The sequence below is a fragment of the Carassius auratus genome, linkage group LG28B, assembly GCF_003368295.1.
Source record: "Carassius auratus strain Wakin linkage group LG28B, ASM336829v1, whole genome shotgun sequence".
NCBI lineage: Eukaryota > Metazoa > Chordata > Actinopteri > Cypriniformes > Cyprinidae > Carassius > Carassius auratus.
The window spans coordinates 8,866,699-8,886,154 of NC_039293.1; the positions used below are offsets into that span (position 1 = coordinate 8,866,699).

Genomic DNA, 19,456 nt, shown 5'->3' on the forward strand with positions numbered 1-19,456 from the left:
CAGATTCATGTTGACGAGGCTCAGTGACCCTCAGGTCAGGCTGCTAATCTCATTCCTTCATTGTTTATGCTAGGTTTCCTCTTAGTCACTTAGACTTCGTTGAACATGATTGGACATCATTACCATGATTTAAAACGAGAGCAGCTGGGCTTCCCTTCCAGACCGTGCCGTCATCACTCTGACCATGTTTCCGTCCACGTTCATGTGAACTGAATGTATTTCGTAGTGAAGGAAGTAAACAATCGAACACACTGACGTACTGTAGATAAACAGGGCTTGACATCGTTTCTTTTCTATGGTTTTGTGGTTGATCGGTGTGTTTTGCACAGTGCTCTCTGGCTGTCGTGTCTGAACTGCTCGTTTGAAATAATGCATTTTGAGAATCGCGAAGACAAACTTGGGAATGTTATTAATGATGCCAATGTTGATTTCACATGGTCAAATGTATGCCATATTGCAAAAAAGGGAATTTACCTTGTAATCTTGTGTACTGTATCACTAAATGAACCTTGTGAGAAATATAAGTATCGCCATTTCCTTTTTTATTAAATCTGCCTTATGCGAAGGAATCGTGTTATGGGGTCTTTTTTCTCTTCATATAGATTGTGTTCCCATTCACACACTGATGACTCATTTCTGCAGTAATTTACAGCTAAATCTAGCAAACCTTTCCCGCTCCGAGTCCATTATGTAATCCAGATAAACCAGCTGTCGACAGGTCAGGCGTGGAAACTACTTTTATTATATATACTAATATTTTCTTTTAGTGTATATACATTTCCGTAATTATTTTCATGAAATATTCCATATTACACCCATATATTTTAGTGGTTAAAAACAATTTCTCCATACCTTTTGCTTCCGGCATCAGTGTATTCAGTGACTTTATTAACCGTATCAGAAGGCGTAAGAGTGGTGTTGGAGTGGCTGGAGAAGAAGAAAAAAAGAGGCTAGAGTTAATTCAATAGAGTTCAATGATAACTTGAAATAAAAAGGTATAAAGTAACTGGGTCAGTACCCTAAGGTACAGAACCTAAAAGATAAATCTTTGTATCTTAATTACCCCTAAATGCTGCATATGAGGGTCTTAAAGGTATAGTAGCATATTTCCAAAGAGTTTCATCCCAGTTAGTGTGTGTGTGTTTTTTTTTTTTTCTGAGAGTGTATGAGTAAAAAAAAACAAAAAAAAAACAATAGTTGCACTATTTAATGCCATTATTTATCTTGAGCTTTTGTGTTGTCGGAGCTGTTAGCACTGGTGTGTACGAATGTAAACATGACATGTTACAGCCTGTGTTCCTGTCAACCCCTGACACAGTTAGCAGTAAAAGCTAATCATCCTCAGACAGGTGAAGGTTCAGCCATGAGAAAGGAGGACAGAAGTCAATGCTGCTTTCACTACAGCGGCAACCAAAGGTATTTAAGTCACTTATACATGTGTGGACTACTTGTGCTTCACAATCTTTGTCTCTTCACTAACTTTTCATCTTAAAAATGTCTTTGAATCGGCTGTTTTTAATTTAATTGATTATAATTTATAGCTTTTTTTCATTTTACGTAGTAGATATTTTTTGGTGGATGTTGCGCAATGTTTAATTACCTTGAGTCTGATCTGATCTACGTTGAAACAGCTGTGTAATTTAGTGATGAAGCATTACTCGTGACACATTTGGCTGTCAATATATCAGGCCAAACAAACCGTGAAACTGACCGGAGGTAACTTTCCCTCAGCCTGCTGAGAATTAATACTTTACACTAGCTTTTATTGCCATTTATTGAAGCTATATACAGTTGGTAACTGTTTGTTTTACTGCCAGTATCTGAACATCAGAACATCGAAAAATGATTAACACAACAAGAAGAAAGACAGGAAAAGTGTTACATTGTTCTTATAGTTTGAGTGTTTGGTTTGTAAATGTCTTTTATAATAAACTGCACAAAACTGTGGAATCTTTTTTCCAACCCATTTTTTTTATTATTTTTAAGTAATTGTGACTATGTATTTCATAGTATGGATTTTTCATTCGCAATTCTGACTTTTGCAAAGTAAAAAATGTATGCTTTGAGAAAAGTCTCTTAATTGCAAATATAACATTTATAGAAAAAAGGTCAGAATTGTGAGAAATAAACTCACAAAAAATGAATTTTTATTTTTTATCTTGTAATTCTGATTTATTTCTGTTTTATTATTGTCTGTCAGTTTAAATCCTCAATCTCTTTAGATCAGGATGAATTCTGATTTGCTGTCTATGTTTTCATAATCAGTTCATCATTCAAAATCAAGTTTTCATCCTTGGTGTGAATGGGTCTTTATTCAGGTGAATCTGAATGTGTATTTAATGTCGTCTGGGTTTTTAAGAACAAGCATGTGTGACCCATTTTAGGGAGCTGTTTTGATTGACGGCCACTTTGTGCACATGACACATCTGAGGGAATGATGCATTTCCTAATCAGTGAAAACAGGTTTGGAGTCAATCCAAATTGAAGTGTGACATAGGTGAGAGATGCACTCATGAACTTTGTGCTAACAGGATTTGTGTGTGTGGGCAGTGTGGCTGATTGTTATTGTAAAGATAATAATAATATGTGTGTGTGTGTGTGTGTGTGTGTGTGTGTGTGTGTGTGTGTGTAAAAAATCCATGACATTACTGTGTTTTTTGCTAATTGTTTATGTTTCTGCATTAAATGTTAATCGGTATAAACTGAGTATGCTTAAGAATTCTGGTGGCAGCCAGTCAAATCCAATTTGACCCAAAGGAGCCTAAAATATGCTAAATATGATCTAGTTATGTGCAATAATGCATGTTTATATAAACAGATTGCAATACTAACACCACGATTAACTGTAAAGTTATTTGTCTTCAAAGTACATCCACAAATGTTAGTGATCAGTGAATTTTCTTTCCATTTCCAGGTAAAAGTAAGATTTTCGAAGTGGTGTCTGACATAACCATATTATCTATTAGTTTCTTTGATTTACAGGATGACTTCCATTAGAATCACATGGTGGCATTCTAGTAAAACCACATGGAGAATATCACTTCAGCAAAAAGGTACAAAGCTGTAACTGGGGTGGGATCAGTACAAAAGTAGCAAAAAGATACCCCTAAAAATTCTGCCCCCCCAAAAAACAACAACAGCAGCAACAACCTTGCTACGTGTATTGCATTAGGCTAACTGAGACTTGTTATAGCACTTGCATTTTATTGTTCTTTAGTTGATTTGATTGCTTTTGTCCTAATTTGTAAGTCGGTTCGGAGAAAAGCGTCTGCTAAATGTAAATGGTACATATTTGTATTTTAAGTGTACATATTAGCAGTTTTTGAAAGGATGCCACTTCCAGTGACAGTTTTGTAACTTTTCTCTGACAGAGGATGGGTTGAAAAAGACAGATATACTAATTCCACTATCTTATGCCATTCATTTACCTTGAGCTTGTGTTCTTGAACCTGTTAGCACTCGTGCATAAGAATGTTATGACCTCCGTTTTCCTTTCAGCCCCTGACACAGTTAGCAATAAAAGCTAATCATCCTCAGACAGGTGAAGGTTCAGCCATCAGAAAGGATGATGAATGTCAACTCATTTTTCACTACAGCAGCAACAAAGGTATTTAAATCACTTAGAAATATGTGAACATTGCTGCATGAAAACACCATGTCTTTTTGTATCAACTATCAACATGATCCGGTAATGTTAAATGAAGTACAGGTATAAAAGTGTTGCACAATGTTTAATTACCTTAAGTCTGATTTGATCTACATTGAAACAACTGTGTAATATAGACCATTACTCTTGAATCATTTGGCAGTCCATATATCAGACTAAATAAACAGTGAAACACTGAAACATCATGAGAATGAACCATTTATAGCAGCTACAGTTGGTTAAAGTTTGTTTGAAGACCATGAACATTAGATCACTGCTAAATAATTAACATGACAGGCACAATTGGAAAAGTGTAACATTTGTTATTATAGTTTGAGTATTTGGTTGGAAATATGTTAAATAAGAAAATTGACATATCTAGTTATTAACTCGGCACTAGGAACTAATTCTAACCTTAATTGTGTTAGCATTATGTTAATAACATGCTAATTTTGTTAGTATTATGCTAGAAAAACACTTTTACACAATTAGCATGTTGTTAACATGAAATTAGCATGTTTTTAACAAGATGGCAACATGTTTAGCATGATGCTAGCAACATGCTAACGTGATTAACATGTTGTTGTCATGAAATAAGCAAGATTAGCATGTTGCTAGAAGGTTTTAACAAGATGTTAAAGTGTTTAAGTTTAATTATGTGCAAATGTTTTTTTTTCAATTACACATTCACACATTTACACAAACTGCCTGAATATTGCAGCACATCTTAAAGCTTATTTAGAAAAATGTGTTAATCCTAAAGACATTTTTTTTTATAAAGTTTATAATATATATAAAATAAATAAAAGAGCTCAAAACTATTTTTCAATTTAAACGTTACTCATCTGAACACAATACAAGGTGGCTGTAGGTGAGAGGTCACGCAGGTTTTAAGTTGAATAAAGGTCACAGACCTCTGTGTGTCATAGTTCAGATGTGCTCATTATTTGTTGACTATTGTCAAATGTAGACAATATCGCAATATTTAGTGCATATATAAACCAAAAAGCATGCAACGGTATTAGTGCAAAGAATGTATCAAACCTAAACTTTGTCTTTCATGATCCGTTATATTATATTACATCATACGTATGTTTTATATTCCTGTCCTGTATTAACATGCTGATGAAGATGAATAATTCATCACAGCCTTTCACATACTGCACATGCTGACTGCACAAACCTGTTTTTCTCATGGATTAAAATTTTTTTTAGAATTAGGTCCCTCCCTTTACACAGCTGCTATAAATGTGTGAGTGCATCAGCTGAGAAGCTCAGAGAGAAAATGGCTTTTTTCGAGTCGCTGCTGCAGTTTTCCAGCACTGGTACATTACTGGGAGCTTTGCTGTTGCTTCTGGTTTTGTATTTGCTTTCTACTGGATCTAAACCTCAGAAAGAAGGGAAAGAGCCACCAGGACCCAAACCACTGCCGCTGCTGGGGAACCTGCTGACCCTTGACCTCACGAGAGCCTTTGACACCTTTTTTGAGGTGAGAACTTGACATAAACACATTCAAATTCTAATAGTAGACGAACATTTTGAGAATTGTTTGTAAATGTCTCCGTGTTCTCCAGCTGTCTAAAACCTACGGGAACATATTCCAAGTGTCTCTGGGTCCCAAAAAAACGGTGGTCTTAGTTGGATACAAAACTGTCAAAGAAGCTCTAGTGAACCAGGCCGAAGAGTTCGGCGAGAGAGATATTGGACATAGTTTCAGGATAATGAATGATGAGCATGGTAGGATTCTTCTTATTTTTATTCTGCAACAAATGAATGATCAAACTGTAAATGCAAGACAATCGACAAAACATTAGAAAAGGTATATCAGATCATAAGCATTCAGATCTTCATGGGTCTCAGGGCCAATGAAATATACTCTTATGTGTATCACTACTGAAAAAAAAAAAAGGTTTTCTTTAAATTTGCCAAAATATGAGCTGATTATAAGGATGTATATAACATTTGGTGGGAACCAGCCAGTTTAATAATGAAAACCCTTAAAATGCATTTAATTATGGGACTGTTGGCTTGAAATTGTGTTAATTTCTCTGTCTTAAGTGAGTATATGTAGGTTACCAGCAATATCTGGTGACAGAATGTGTAACATATCAATTCATGATCAGTCATTTGTGAAATGACTTGTCACTTATTAACCTGCCATAAAATGCATGCTGAAACACATGTCCCAAAGGTATACGGTTAATGCATGTTTTCTGCTGGTGTTGCTGCAGACTAATGGGCTAATGCCTTTTCTTTTTATCAGGGATCGTGTTTTCCAATGGAGAGAACTGGAAAGAGATGCGACGCTTCGCTCTCAGCAACCTGCGGGACTTTGGGATGGGCAAGAGAGGAAGTGAAGAGAAAATCATAGAAGAAATTCAGTATCTGAAAGGAGAGTTTGATAAGTTTGAAGGTACAAGCTGAGAAACACACATGAAATCATGCTCTTAGTTTCTAAGATCCATTGAGAGATGGTTTGTTGTTTCCTCTTCACAGGGAAACCCTTCGACACGACACAGCCTGTGAACTACGCTGTGTCAAACATCATCTCATCTATCGTGTACGGCAGCAGATTTGAATACACAGACCCTCAGTTCACTGAAATGGTTGACAGAGCAAACGAAAATGTTCGGGTTTCTGGATCGACTTCAATGATGGTAATTATGATTTATATGTTAACTAGAGTTAATTAAATGACAATTATAAAATGTATTATTTACACATATGGGACCTGTTTTGCAGTTCTGTATAAAGCACTCAAATCAAACTTAAACGGATCACACATTTACAGCACATTTATTTCATTCATATTTGAAAGTCATATTCTAAATATGATTTTCATTTATAATAATCAAAACTAAAATTTAGCATTAGCAACTTTTCGCGCGCACACACAAGGTCCTACGATATCCTGGTTCTTGGCTCATTGGCTCATGAACAGTTCAGTCAATTGTTAACTGGATCACTCTGACTGGAATACTGAATCAAAACTTGAGAACAGCTGCAATCAAAACAATCCAATTGTCCAATTAATCTTTGAGTGTGAATTTGCGAAGTTAACTGAAATCAATCAGCTCGTTCATGAATCAAGACGTTTCCCATCTTTGCATCTTTGATGAACATGTCACTAAGTATCTCTCGTCTCTCATTGTCCATTTCTAGCTGTACAACATATTTCCATGGTTGGGTCCATTCCTGAAAAACAAAAAGATTATTTTACACAATATTCTGCAAAACAGACAACAGATGATGAATTTGATCAATGGGCTTCTGGATACTCTGAATCCACACGATCGCAGAGGATTTGTTGACTCTTTTCTCATTCGTAAACAGAGCGAAGAGGTACTCTCATTTTTTTTTCCTTTTATTTTTTTGCTTATTGCATCTTCACTTATGATTCTCTTTACTGAAAATTAACACTGAAGATGAAGATCATCAGTTTGCACAAGATCTGAATAAGTCTACTGTCATTTTGGGTTTAGTAGTATATTCATTCTAATGGGTTTTTAGCTTAGTGAATAAATAATGAAAATAAAGACTGAATAAATATGCATTTTGTGGATTGCATTTGACAGAAATCTGGCAAGAAAGACTCGTACTTTCACCAGGAAAATCTTATGATTAGTGTGGCAAATCTCTTTGTTGCTGGTACTGACACCACAGGAACAACTCTGCGCTGGGGTTTAATGCTCATGGCCAAATATCCTCATATACAGGGTAAAAACATAGTAATGTACAGTTTTTCCAAATTCTTTAATTCAATGGTGTCCAAAGGATGTTTTGTATTTGTGTGCAGATCGAGTTCATGAGGAGATTGACAGAGTGATCGGTGGACGTCAGCCAGTGGTGGAAGACAGAAAGAAATTACCATACACAGATGCTGTGATCCATGAAACTCAAAGACTGGCAAACATAGTACCCTTGAGTCTACCACATGTAACCAGCTGTGATGTTACCTTCAATGGATACTTCATCAAGAAGGTCTGTCAGAAGAATTAATAAGTATAAGGCCTGGTGAATATACCATGTGCATCCTGAACATTTAAGGTTTTGGTCTTTTCTCCATTTTTTAGGGCACCACTGTAATTCCTCTGCTGATGTCAGTTTTGAAGGATCCAAGCGAATGGGAAAAACCAAACAGTTTTTACCCAGAACACTTCCTTGATGAGAAGGGCCAGTTCGTCAAAAGAGATGCTTTCATGCCCTTTTCTGCAGGTAAAGTGAAACTTGAGCTCAAGGCTGTAAACATGTTCAGGGGACTGAAGCAATTTTAGATAATAATGGTCTTTTTTATTTGAAGGAATTATAGAAAAAGAAAGGAAACCAGTACAATCACTAACATTTATTATAAAGCAATGCATTTGAACTATTCGAGGCAGACCAGCCAATTGATCAGCGGCCCTCCAGCTCCCATTAGCTCTTCCAAAACCTGTTGTGCTGCCTACCTAGATGACATTTTAAACAGACCATTCAACTGCCTCTCTCTCTCTCATATACAGGACGCAGGGTTTGTCTTGGAGAGAGTTTGGCCAGGATGGAGCTCTTCCTGTTCTTCACCTCCCTTCTTCAGAGCTACCGCTTCACAACTCCACCTGGAGTATCTGGAGATGAGCTGGATCTCAAAGGAGTAGTAGGAATAACTTTGAATCCATCCCCACACAAACTGTGCGCGATCAGACGCTCATGATTCAAGAAAATAAAATCAGAAAACACAGAAACAACCTCATTGTAGCATTATTTTTTTTTACACTCATTTTACAGTGCCTGTTCTTCTGAGTAAATGTATATACATGTAAAAAATTGGGGATTATAAAACTTCTTAGACAATTATAGTAATGAAAAATAAACTTTGTGTTGCTAGATTATAAATCAATAATTGATGTTGTAACTTATTGTACAGAGAAATAAAAATTCTTCTACTTTGCGTTTAAATAGAGCACAATTGCAACCTTCCTGTACCTAGTGGAAAGAAGCACGAGGGCTCTTATACAAAGCTTGTGCAAAGAGCATTTGCATGGAAGCATCACGTGTTTTATCTCACAAATAAATCTTTTGAAGCAAGCATTGTATTTAGCATATTATTGTATAAAGTGATGTAAGAGCTCTTCTTTATTTTCAGCATATTGCAATTTAATTGAGGTCTTTTCACACGTGCTGTGAAGAAATCAAAATGGATACAGTTTCAGCCTAGTTTTACTGTCCACCGATCCTGTCCCACAATGCTTCTATGCTTAAATGTGAAGTTTTAATAAAGTTGAAGTAAAATGTTTTTCAATTACACATGCACATAGTTACACCAACTGCCTGAATGCAAACCAGTGCTTTTTAAAGCTGTCACTGACAGTTTGACAAATTTAGGTGAAAGTCAAACTTTGGTTTTAATTCTCAAGTAAACGGATTACTTGTGTGTGTCTGATTTAATTCGTATAACATTTAAAACATATATATATAAATACAATTAATAAAAAAGCTTCAAACCTTTTTGATTAAAGATAGACGTTACTCATCTGAACACAATACAAGGTGGTGGTAGGTGAGAGGTTACGCAGGTTTTAAAGTTGAATAAAGGTCATAGACCTCTGTGTGTCATAGCTCAGATGTGCTCATTATTTGCTGACTATTGTCAAATGTAGACAATATCTCATACTGTATGTAAACCAAAAAGCATGCAATCATATTTAACAAAGATTGTTAAACCTACTCCTTTGCTTTTATGGCTTTATTGCTTGAATAATGTTCCTGTCCTGTTTTAACATGCCGAATAAAGATTAATAATTCATCACAGCCTGTCACATGACCACACCAACCTGTTTTTCTCATGGATTAAAAAAAATGTTTAGAATTAGGTCCCTCCCTTGCACAGCTGCTATAAATGTGTGAGTGCATCAGCTGAGAAGCTCAGAGAGAAAATGGCTTTTTTCGAGTCGCTGCTGCAGTTTTCCAGCACTGGTACATTACTGGGAGCTTTGCTGTTGCTTCTGGTTTTGTACTTACTTTCTACTGGATCTAAACCTCAGAAAGAAGGGAAAGAGCCACCGGGACCCAAACCACTGCCGCTGCTGGGGAACCTGCTGACCCTTGACCTCACGAGAGCCTTTGACACCTTTTTTGAGGTGAGAACTTGACTTAAACTCATTCAAATTCTAATGGTAGACGAACATTTTGAGAGTTGTTTGTAAATGTCTTTGTATTCTCCAGCTGTCTAAAACCTACGGGAACATATTCCAAGTGTTTCTTGGTTCCAAAAAAACGGTGGTCTTAGTTGGATACAAAACTGTCAAAGAAGCTCTAGTGAACCATGCAGAAGAGTTTGGTGATAGAGATATTGGACCTGGTTTCAGGATAATGAATGATGAGCATGGTAAGATGATTCTTATTTTTTTTTCTGCAACAAATGAATGATCAAACTGTAAATGCAAGGCATTTGACAAAACATTAGAAAAGGTGTTGCACAAGCATTCAGACCTTCATGGGTCTCAGGGCCAATGAAATATACTCTAATGTGTATCACTACTGAACAAAAAAGGATTTTAATTAAAGTTGCCAAAATATGAGCTAAGGATGTATACAACATTTGGTGGGAACCAGCCACGTTAATGATGAAAACCCTGAAATGCATTTAATTATGAGTAGGTTACCAGCAATATTTGGTGACAGAATATGTAACATATATTCATGACTTGTCACTTATTAACCTGCCATAAAATGCATGCTGAAACATGTCCCAAAGGTATAAGGTTAATGCATGTTTAACTCACTGCTTAACTTTCTGCTGGTGTTCGGCAGACTAATGGGCTGATGCTTTTGTGTTGATCAGGGATCCTGTTTTCCAATGGAGAGAACTGGAAAGAGATGCGACGCTTCGCTCTCAGCAACCTGAGGGACTTTGGGATGGGCAAGAGAGGAAGTGAAGAGAAAATCATAGAAGAAATTCAGTATCTGAAAGGAGAGTTTGATAAGTTTGAAGGTACGAACTGAGAAACACACACATGCAATCATGCTCTTAGTTTCTAAGATCCATTGAGAGATGGTTTGTTGTTTCCTCTTCACAGGGAAACCCTTCGACACGACACAGCCTGTGAACTACGCCGTGTCAAACATCATCTCATCTATCGTGTACGGCAGCAGATTTGAATACACAGACCCTCAGTTCACTGAAATGGTTGACAGAGCAAACGAAAATGTTCGGGTTGGTGGATCAGTTTCTATGATGGTAATTATGATTTATATGTTAACAAGAGTTAATAAAATGACAATTATAAAATGTATTATTTACACATAAGGGAACTGTTTTGCAGTTCTGTATAAAGCACTCAAATTAAACTTAAACAGATTAAACATTTACAGCAGATTTATTTCACAAAATCTAAATATGCTATTAATTTACAATCATCAAAAATAAAATTTAGCATTAGCAACTTTTCGTGCGTGCACACAAGGTCCTACAATATCCTGGTTCTTGGCTCATTGGCTCATGAACAGTTCAGTCAATTGTTAAAGCTCCAGTATGCGATTTTTGTAATTGACCACAAGAGGGCGCATTTCCAACAATAACAAAGGCGAAGCTTGATGACTCTATGAAGCAGGTGACGATGGGAGATGTCGTTTTTAATGCGTTTTCACCATAGCAATGTATCTAAATTGGATAAACGAATCATGATCACGGATGAGGTAATTTATTTGTTTTTGTATTACCTGTATATCTGATCGTATTATTTTATGTCATCATAACTAATGAACTGCAAGGAACGTGAAATGTTATCCTATATGTAACCCCTCTCTCCCGGGTCCTCTCTGACGCTCCTCGCACTCGTTCTGAGTGGGGCTCAAACCCGGGTCTTCGGCATGGGAGGCGGACGCACTAACAAGGAGGCTAAATGGCTACAGCCACTAGCGTCTGGGAGTGAGGTTTACCTGCACAGCACTACTCTCTGGCCTCCGTTACATATATTATCCCGTTACAACTTACAGCTATTTGTTAAATGATTTGTTGGGTTAATGTTGTGCAGTGTTACGTGTTTATGGTTAATGCCGTGTTGTTTAACGTGCTCAAACCAATCGTTCTAAAAGTAAATTTGAATGAACATTTGCAAATAATGACTAAATATATTTTTAACAACACATATCCGATTGTATTTAATTGTACTGCCATAAACTCGGTCACCACACGTGATAAAAATCCTTACCTTAGTACAAAGAGCAATATAACTTTGTTTATAAGTGCTATTATTGAAACTGAAACAGTCCATTTGCCACGTTATGTTATTTTCTCACAGGTAACGTTATTGATAAAAAAAATGCTACAGTGACAGAATGTACAGGCATGTGGTGTAATTCATATCTTACTTGTACAATAACAGAATAAATAATTGATTTGCTTACCTGTCTATCAATACACTCGCGAGAGCAGAGTCTCTGTCAAGTCCAAGATTTTCGCGCAGCTCTCTCCATCTCGTAAACGCCTGGCCGATATTTATCCTGGTTTTATTCCTCCGTTTGTCACACAGTCTGCGTGTATCCGAATATGGACGCTTACGTTTTACTGGCACTTCAATACTCGCCAAAGAGTAATCGTGATCCATAACAACGACAACCAAACCATACGCGCGGCTATAACATAACCACCACTTCCGCATTTGACCATGTGATATTCCGGTGTGGTGGAACATCACATGGTCTACACCGGAAAAAAAGTATAGAGCAGACATTGCGTCACTGAGAGGCGACATTTCTTTTCCGGGACGGCCAGTTATTTAAAATCGGAATTTCTCTGAAATAAAAAATCTTTGGAGACTTTTGAGATATTGTAAGTACACAACTGGAGGAAATATATCACACTGTGCAAGTTATTTTTGGAAATTTTATTACAAAATTCCTCCATATTGGAGCTTTAACTGGATCAGTCTGACTGGAATACTGAATCAAAACTTCAGAACAGCTGCAATCAAAACAATCCAATTGTCCAAAAATCATTCAGGGTGAATTGTGAAGTTAACTGAAATCAATCAGCTCGTTCATGAATCAGACATTTCCCATCTAGGAGTGGATGTTGATATCTTTTGATAAAGTATAGATAATTCAAAATTTTACACAAATACATTAGCAAAATGTAAATACTATCTGCTACTGCTGTTTTGTAGAATGGCAAAAAACCTACCACAGATACTTGTGAAAGTGCATCTTAGATGAAAGTCACTCTTTCTAATCTATTTCTTGTCTCTCATTGTCCATTTCTAGCTGTACAACATATTTCCATGGTTGGGTCCATTCCTGAAAAACAAAAAGATTATTATACACAATATTCTGCAAAACAGACAACAGATGATGAATTTGATCAATGGGCTTCTGGATACTCTGAATCCACACGATCGCAGAGGATTTGTTGACTCTTTTCTCATCCGTAAACAGAGCGAAGAGGTACTCCCTTTTTTATTCTTATTTTTTAAATAAGTCTACTTTCATTTCGGGTTCAGAAGTATATTCATTTGAAAAAGTTTTTGTGCTCAGTGAATAAATAATCAATATGTATATATATATTTTAAAAATGCATTTTGTGGATTGCAATTGATAGAAATCTGGCAAGAAAGACTCGTACTTTCACCAGGACAATCTTATGATGAGTGTGACAAATCTCTTTGTTGCTGGTACTGACACCACAGGAACAACTCTGCGCTGGGGTTTAATGCTCATGGCCAAATATCCTCATATACAGGGTAAAAAACACAGTAATGTCAAGAGTTTTCCAATTTTTTTTTATTAAATGGTGTCCAAAGGATGTTTTGTATTTGTGTGCAGATCGAGTTCATGAGGAGATTGACAGAGTGATCGGTGGACGTCAGCCAGTGGTGGAAGACAGAAAGAAATTACCATACACAGATGCTGTGATCCATGAAACTCAAAGACTGGCAAACATAGTACCCTTGAGTCTACCACATGTCACCAGCTGTGATGTTACCTTCAATGGATACTTCATCAAGAAGGTCCGTGTTACGGCTGGCTCATATACCGCAACGCAAACGAGGCAAACAACCAATTTGTTAAACAATAAGCCAATTTATTGTTACAAAACAAGAAAACAATCTAAAGAAACTGATGTCTATGGGGGTGGGGGAAAAAACGCACGTGGTAACTAAAGATGCAAATATTCGAACACTACGAATCAATAAAAGGAACAAAAACTTACAGACAAAAAGATGTATAAGAGAGAGAGATAAAAAAAGTGAGAGCCTTTTACTTTAAGGCGCACCAAAATGTTATACTTAACCAAGTAGGTGACCGTAGCTTTCCCAATTTCGCACTTTGACAGATTTAAAGTTAAAGAGGCCTCTGTCAAATGACAAAATAACAATTTATAGGACTAAGTGATCTGCCCAATATGATCTAAACAAGACCACATCATCCAATAAGCCTCACAACCAGACAATACCTTGTTAATAAGGTGCTGGAAGGTTACTGGAGCATTTCAAACTCCAAATGGCATGACACTGCATTGGAGGAAATCATCAGGGGTCACAAAGGCAAGAAGTTCCCTTGCCCTAGCAGTCAGTGGACTGCTTTTAAAAGGTCAAATTTGCTCACAAACTTAGCAGACCCCACCTGGTCCACACAATCTTCTATGTTGGGTAATGGAAAACAGTTGTGCTTAGTGATGGAATTTAGCTTACGATAGTCTGTACAGAATCTGTAGGCTCCATCTCGCTTATTTACAAGAAGACAAGGTAAACTCCAAGCACTAAAACTGGGCTCAGCCAAGTTATTAGCCAAACAAATAAACAACCTCCCTTTTCAACAGTTCACGCTTCCTAGGATTTACCCTATAAGCATGCTGCTTAATTGGTGAAGCAGTACCCACATCAATATCATGTTCAATTACTCTAGTGAAACTAGGCATATTGGAGAACAAGTTAGGAAAAGAATGCACTAACTTAAGAATGTCACATTTCTCAGACAGAGAGAGATGGGGTAAATAATGGTCCAATTTTTCTTACATCTCAGAATTATTCAACCGTTAATAACACCACGAGAAGACTGATTAATGCCGTTATTCCCGAAGTAATCCAAGGAGAACCTCTTTGAAGAGGAAGTCCCCTCTCGTTCCAATGTGAAGAATCATCTGACACCGTGGTTACTAACCCAACAGAAGATGTAAGAGGAAAATACGGCTTTAACAGATTTATATGACAAACCTGTACTCCCTTGCGTTGTTCTGGGGTTTTCAACAAATAATCCAGGGAGGCATTTAAGGAATGAATAAGGACCTGCAAACTGGGCTTGAAAAAGGGTTATTTACAAGGGGCAACAAAGCTAATACTTGCTCTCCAACCCCAAATTCCCGAGATACTGCTTTTTTATCAAACAACCTCTCCATCTTACTCTGTAACTTCCCCAGTTTTCTCTGGGCAATTGCTCGAGCCTCATACAATTGATACTGAACACCACTAACATAATCCAGAACATTTTTGGAGGGTTCAGTGGGGATTCAGTTATCAGCAAGAACTGCAGTGGGACCACAAACTTCATGTCTGAATACCAATTCATTTGGACTATATCCAATACCCTCCTGCGTTGAAAATTCTCCCTGGAGACATTAAAAATAGAGAGCAAATGATAATCCGATACACCTTTCGGCTGAGAGACAAACTCCCCAGAAAAATAACCAGATGAGTCCAAAGTAATGTTGTCTGTTAAGGTCATACCAAATGGTTCACTTTCAACTGTTGCAGTCTGACCTGAGTGGAAGAACTCCCTCTAACAAGAAGGATTGCGCGGCTCCCGATGCCAATAGTGATAAATGAGGCATACTCTATATAATTATCCCCAACATCTACTCACATTATCACCTTCTTACTAACAGAATTCTGCTCTTGAGTATTAATCCCCAGCGGTTCAAGCCCAACTAATCAAACTGGCTTAGCTGGACTGGACTGCATTTATATAGTGCTTTCAACAGACCACATGGCCATTTAAGGGCTTTACAATTTGCCTCACATTCACCCATTGATACACACATTCACAAACAGACTGCGTTGTCAGCCATTCAAGGCACCATCCAGCTCATCGGGAGCAGCTGGGGTTAGGTGTCTTGCTCAAGGACACCTCGACACTTGGTCAGGTGGAGCCGGGGATTGAACCACCAACCTTCCAGTTTGTAGACAACCTACATGAACCACTGGTGTCCACTGATTCTGAAAATACTTTACTTTGTTCACTTGACGCTCTATCAGGAAAAGAAACTCTGTGAGTCAGAACAAATTCATCTGCCAACACAGCTACATTAGCTAAGGTCAGGACCTTCTGCTCATTCAAGTAAATAGATACAGACCCTGGTACACAGTTTTTAAGTTCTTCTACAAGAATCAACTCCCTCAACTGATTCAATGTTTCTACCTTCTAATACTAACACCATCACATAAACTATCTCTTTTTCCGGAGTGAATTCAACGCAAGTTTATTTTTCAAGTTTTTTGTAACCCCAAAATCGATGACGATATACCTCGGGCACTAACTCACGCGCTCTCAAAATGGCGATTTTTACCTTTTTAAAATTTTCAATTATTTTTGGAAAGAGAAGCAAGCACTTCCTGAGCCGTCCCTGTTAGACTCACTGTAGAAGTAAAGTCCAGTCGCCTTCTGGCCATTTCAGAGAAGAAGCAACTCTTTCAAATTGAGCTAAATCCTGTTTTTCCCAATCCTTATCTTTAAGGTTTCTGTACCCTCAAAAGATAATCTATCGGTTTCAAACTGTGTTTGTTTTTCTTTTGAAGTTAAATCTCTCTGTACACCTGGGGACAATACTTTAACAAAACTAGTCTCATCTATCATAACAAGAATTCCTTTGACTATTAACTGGCTTTCACAGCTCTTAACAAGTCTTCCTTTCACTTCTTATCATTACTAGACAAAACAATAGCATGACTTTCTGCAAGTTCTAAAAGTTGTTCTTTGGTGCACCTATCTAGAAACTTCTCAGAAAGTTCAACACTGAATTCCTCAGTCAAAGTCATTTTGAACTAGAATAAAAGATGAAGTGAAGGTTAGTTAATAAATTGACCCCAATAAATCCAAATAATCCTAATAACCTTCTCTTAAAAAATAAAGTGCCAGAAAATATCTTAGACTTAAATGATTATTCAATATTACCCATATTGACATAACATTTCCTAGAGCCTAGTTCAATAAGTCCATTAACACCAAGGTGTTTTATACTAACACCTTCAGTGGTTTAATTACTGATTGATTGAACCTGTGGCCCAACTAACGTCTGCACTTATTAGCAGAGTCAACAGGGAAAAACAGAAAGATGTAACAGTCCGTCAGAAGAATTTATATGTAAAATTCATAGTGATGATACCATGTGCATCCTGAAGATTAAGGTTTTGGTCTTTTCTCCATTTTTTAGGGCACCACTGTAATTCCTCTGCTGACATCAGTTTTGAAGGATCCAAGCGAATGGAAGAAACCAAACAACTTTTACCCAGAACACTTCCTTGATGAGAAGGGCCAGTTCATCAAAAGAGATGCTTTCATGCCCTTTTCTGCAGGTAAAGTACAAGGTTGTAACATGTCTTTAGTATTCAGGGGACCGAAGCAATTTTAGATAATAATGGTCTTTTCAGTTTCAGAGAATTAAAAGATTAAAGAATTTAAAGGGAATTAAGAGTAATAATAAAGACAAAGAAAGAAAAACTGTAAAAGAACTAGAAATTATTTAGAATAATGCATTTGTACTATTTGCAAGTAGTATTTTTATTTTAATATACGCACACATTCACTCCTAAGGCCAGAATATAACTTTTTGAATATAACTTGGAAAACATGTTATGACTTTTTAATAACTATACTTTTTTGTCAGTATTTTTAAATGTTGATCTCCTAATTTAAAATTTTACGCATCATAGTTTTGATTAACAGAGTAAGATTAACAGACATGATTGTTTTTTTAAGTAACAGCCTTATCATAGTTCTTCATTTGACATTAATACACCAAAATTTTTTTTATTGAGAATAAAGTTAACCTACTTTCGACCATTTGAATTTGATCAGTGACAGGACTTGCTTTCCAATTTTTGACAACTGTCTTCAACTTCTCTCCAGACTTCAGATTGGGGCAAAAACCTGCGCAAAAGTTTGAAGTATAGCATATGCCTGATCAAAGGCTTAATTGTAGCCAAAAATAGTAGTTTGCCTGACTACATATACTGTCGGTCGTCTAACATATTGTGAAAACAGTTACATTTTTATTGGTACTTATGTTTCTCTTCAATCGTACCTAAAGCATCGCAATAGAGTTTGCGCTAGTCCTTAGTAAAGCCCGCCATTTTTATTTTGATTGGCTACCACAATAATTTTGACATTGACGGGCGTTGTTAGAACCTGTCTCTTTCTCTCTTTCTCTCAGGACGCAGGGTTTGTCTTGGAGAGAGTTTGGCCAGGATGGAGCTCTTCCTGTTCTTCACCTCACTTCTTCAGAGCTACCGCTTCACAACTCCACCTGGAGTATCTGGATATGAGCTGGATCTCAAAGGAGTAGTAGGAGTCACATTAAATCCATCCCCACACAAGCTGTGTGCGATCAGACGCTCCTGAATGAAGAAAATATGAACAGAAATCGCAGAAACAAAACTCTCCTTGTTGTAATATGATTTTGACACTTGTTTTACAGTACTTCGCTTACAAAAATTAACCATGGTTTTATTATAGTAAAAGTGTAGTAGCATTGTTTTTGTGTGTGTGTGTGTGTATTGATTACCATTTGTATAACCACAGTTTTCCTACAAATACGATTGTTAAACTATGGTTAATGCAGCAAAACCATTTATAATTTCTAGTTAGTTGTAGTAAGGGCTATTCTTCTGAGTGAATATATATGTAAATAATAATGAAAAATTTGTGTAAAACCACAATTGTAAAAATTTATAGAAAATAGCTTTAATGGAATTAAACATTTTGAGTCTAAATTAATCAATGAAGAATGTTGTTTACTGATTGTTCAGATTCAGATAGAAAAGTGAGCGCTCTTTCACGGAGCATGCACAGAAAGCAGACGGCATCATAATTTTTTTTAAAGGTTTTTTATTTTTTTATTTTGTGCAAATATGATTCCTTACATTTAACATCAATACCCCAAATGTGTCAAGATAATTGTTTAAATCTTCCTTTAGCCATTCAAACATGATTTATGAGAGAAGACCAGTTAATGAAGTGGCAGTTTTTTGACGAAAATGTATATTTTTTCTTTCTTAAATTATAGCTTTAGAAAAGACTGTATGCAGTAAGCACGATACAAATCGTTTGCAAAGCAGCTTTACAGAAGATTAAGTTTCTAAAATATATTTAGTAGTAGCTTATCAGTGGTGACTGTCAAACTGATGTACATATGGCAGAACATACAGTAAAATTCAGTTAATGATGTGATTGTTGCAATCAAACTTGTAGCAAAATTATCTGGCATTATCTGAAGTTATCTTTGTGATTTGCATCATCTCTTCTCAGGACTTCGGTCATCTCAGGTCTTTGTAAGGGCTGGATCCAGACTAATTCCTAGTCCTAGATTGTAATTCCTAGTAACCACAGGATGTCAATGCTGTGGCAGAAAGCGTAGCTGCTGTTCCAAGCAAATTATTATGTTCAACCCAAGCTAAGGAATAATAATGTACATTTGATCATATATAACTGCAGTACATGATAAGATGAGATGCATTAATTGAATGCTTTGCCTTTAATCTATATTTAAACAGAGAGAGTGTGTCTGAACCCCTGAAGGCTATCAGGAAGGCTATTCCAGAGTTTGTGAGCCAAATGTGAAAAAGC

General features: G+C 36.7%; 2 protein-coding genes across 2 annotated transcripts; both read left to right on the forward strand.

Annotated features, from left to right (window-relative positions):
* Positions 1-4,905: 4,905 nt before the first annotated feature.
* On the forward strand, positions 4,906-8,333 carry LOC113067399 (cytochrome P450 2K1-like). The gene is made up of 9 exons (XM_026239791.1): positions 4,906-5,135; positions 5,221-5,383; positions 5,910-6,059; positions 6,143-6,303; positions 6,809-6,988; positions 7,222-7,363; positions 7,443-7,627; positions 7,720-7,861; positions 8,146-8,333. The coding sequence occupies exons 1-9, from the start codon at positions 4,932-4,934 to the stop codon at positions 8,331-8,333; spliced, it is 1,515 nt and encodes a 504-aa protein (XP_026095576.1). The 5' UTR covers positions 4,906-4,931.
* Positions 8,334-9,508: 1,175 nt separating this feature from the next.
* LOC113067398 (cytochrome P450 2K1-like) lies at positions 9,509-18,376 on the forward strand. Its single transcript, XM_026239790.1, has 9 exons — positions 9,509-9,759; positions 9,845-10,007; positions 10,464-10,613; positions 10,699-10,859; positions 12,884-13,063; positions 13,218-13,359; positions 13,442-13,626; positions 17,046-17,187; positions 18,045-18,376. Exons 1-9 carry the CDS (start codon positions 9,556-9,558, stop codon positions 18,230-18,232), a joined length of 1,515 nt encoding a protein of 504 aa, XP_026095575.1. The 5' UTR covers positions 9,509-9,555; the 3' UTR covers positions 18,233-18,376.
* Positions 18,377-19,456: the final 1,080 nt, after the last annotated feature.

What these genes read in the sequence shown, in the direction of transcription:
- LOC113067399 (XM_026239791.1), top strand. Translation starts at nt 4,932, where the DNA reads ATGGCTTTTTTCGAGTCGCTGCTGCAGTTTTCCAGCACTGGTACATTA. An exon ending in GATAATGAATGATGAGCATG is followed by an intron (nt 5,384 to 5,909) that starts GTAGGATTCTTC and finishes TCTTTTTATCAG; the next exon opens with GGATCGTGTTTTCCAATGGA. An exon ending in TTCGTAAACAGAGCGAAGAG is followed by an intron (nt 6,989 to 7,221) that starts GTACTCTCATTT and finishes TGCATTTGACAG; the next exon opens with AAATCTGGCAAGAAAGACTC.
- LOC113067398 (XM_026239790.1), top strand. Translation starts at nt 9,556, where the DNA reads ATGGCTTTTTTCGAGTCGCTGCTGCAGTTTTCCAGCACTGGTACATTA. An exon ending in CCTTTGACACCTTTTTTGAG is followed by an intron (nt 9,760 to 9,844) that starts GTGAGAACTTGA and finishes TGTATTCTCCAG; the next exon opens with CTGTCTAAAACCTACGGGAA. An exon ending in GATAATGAATGATGAGCATG is followed by an intron (nt 10,008 to 10,463) that starts GTAAGATGATTC and finishes TGTGTTGATCAG; the next exon opens with GGATCCTGTTTTCCAATGGA.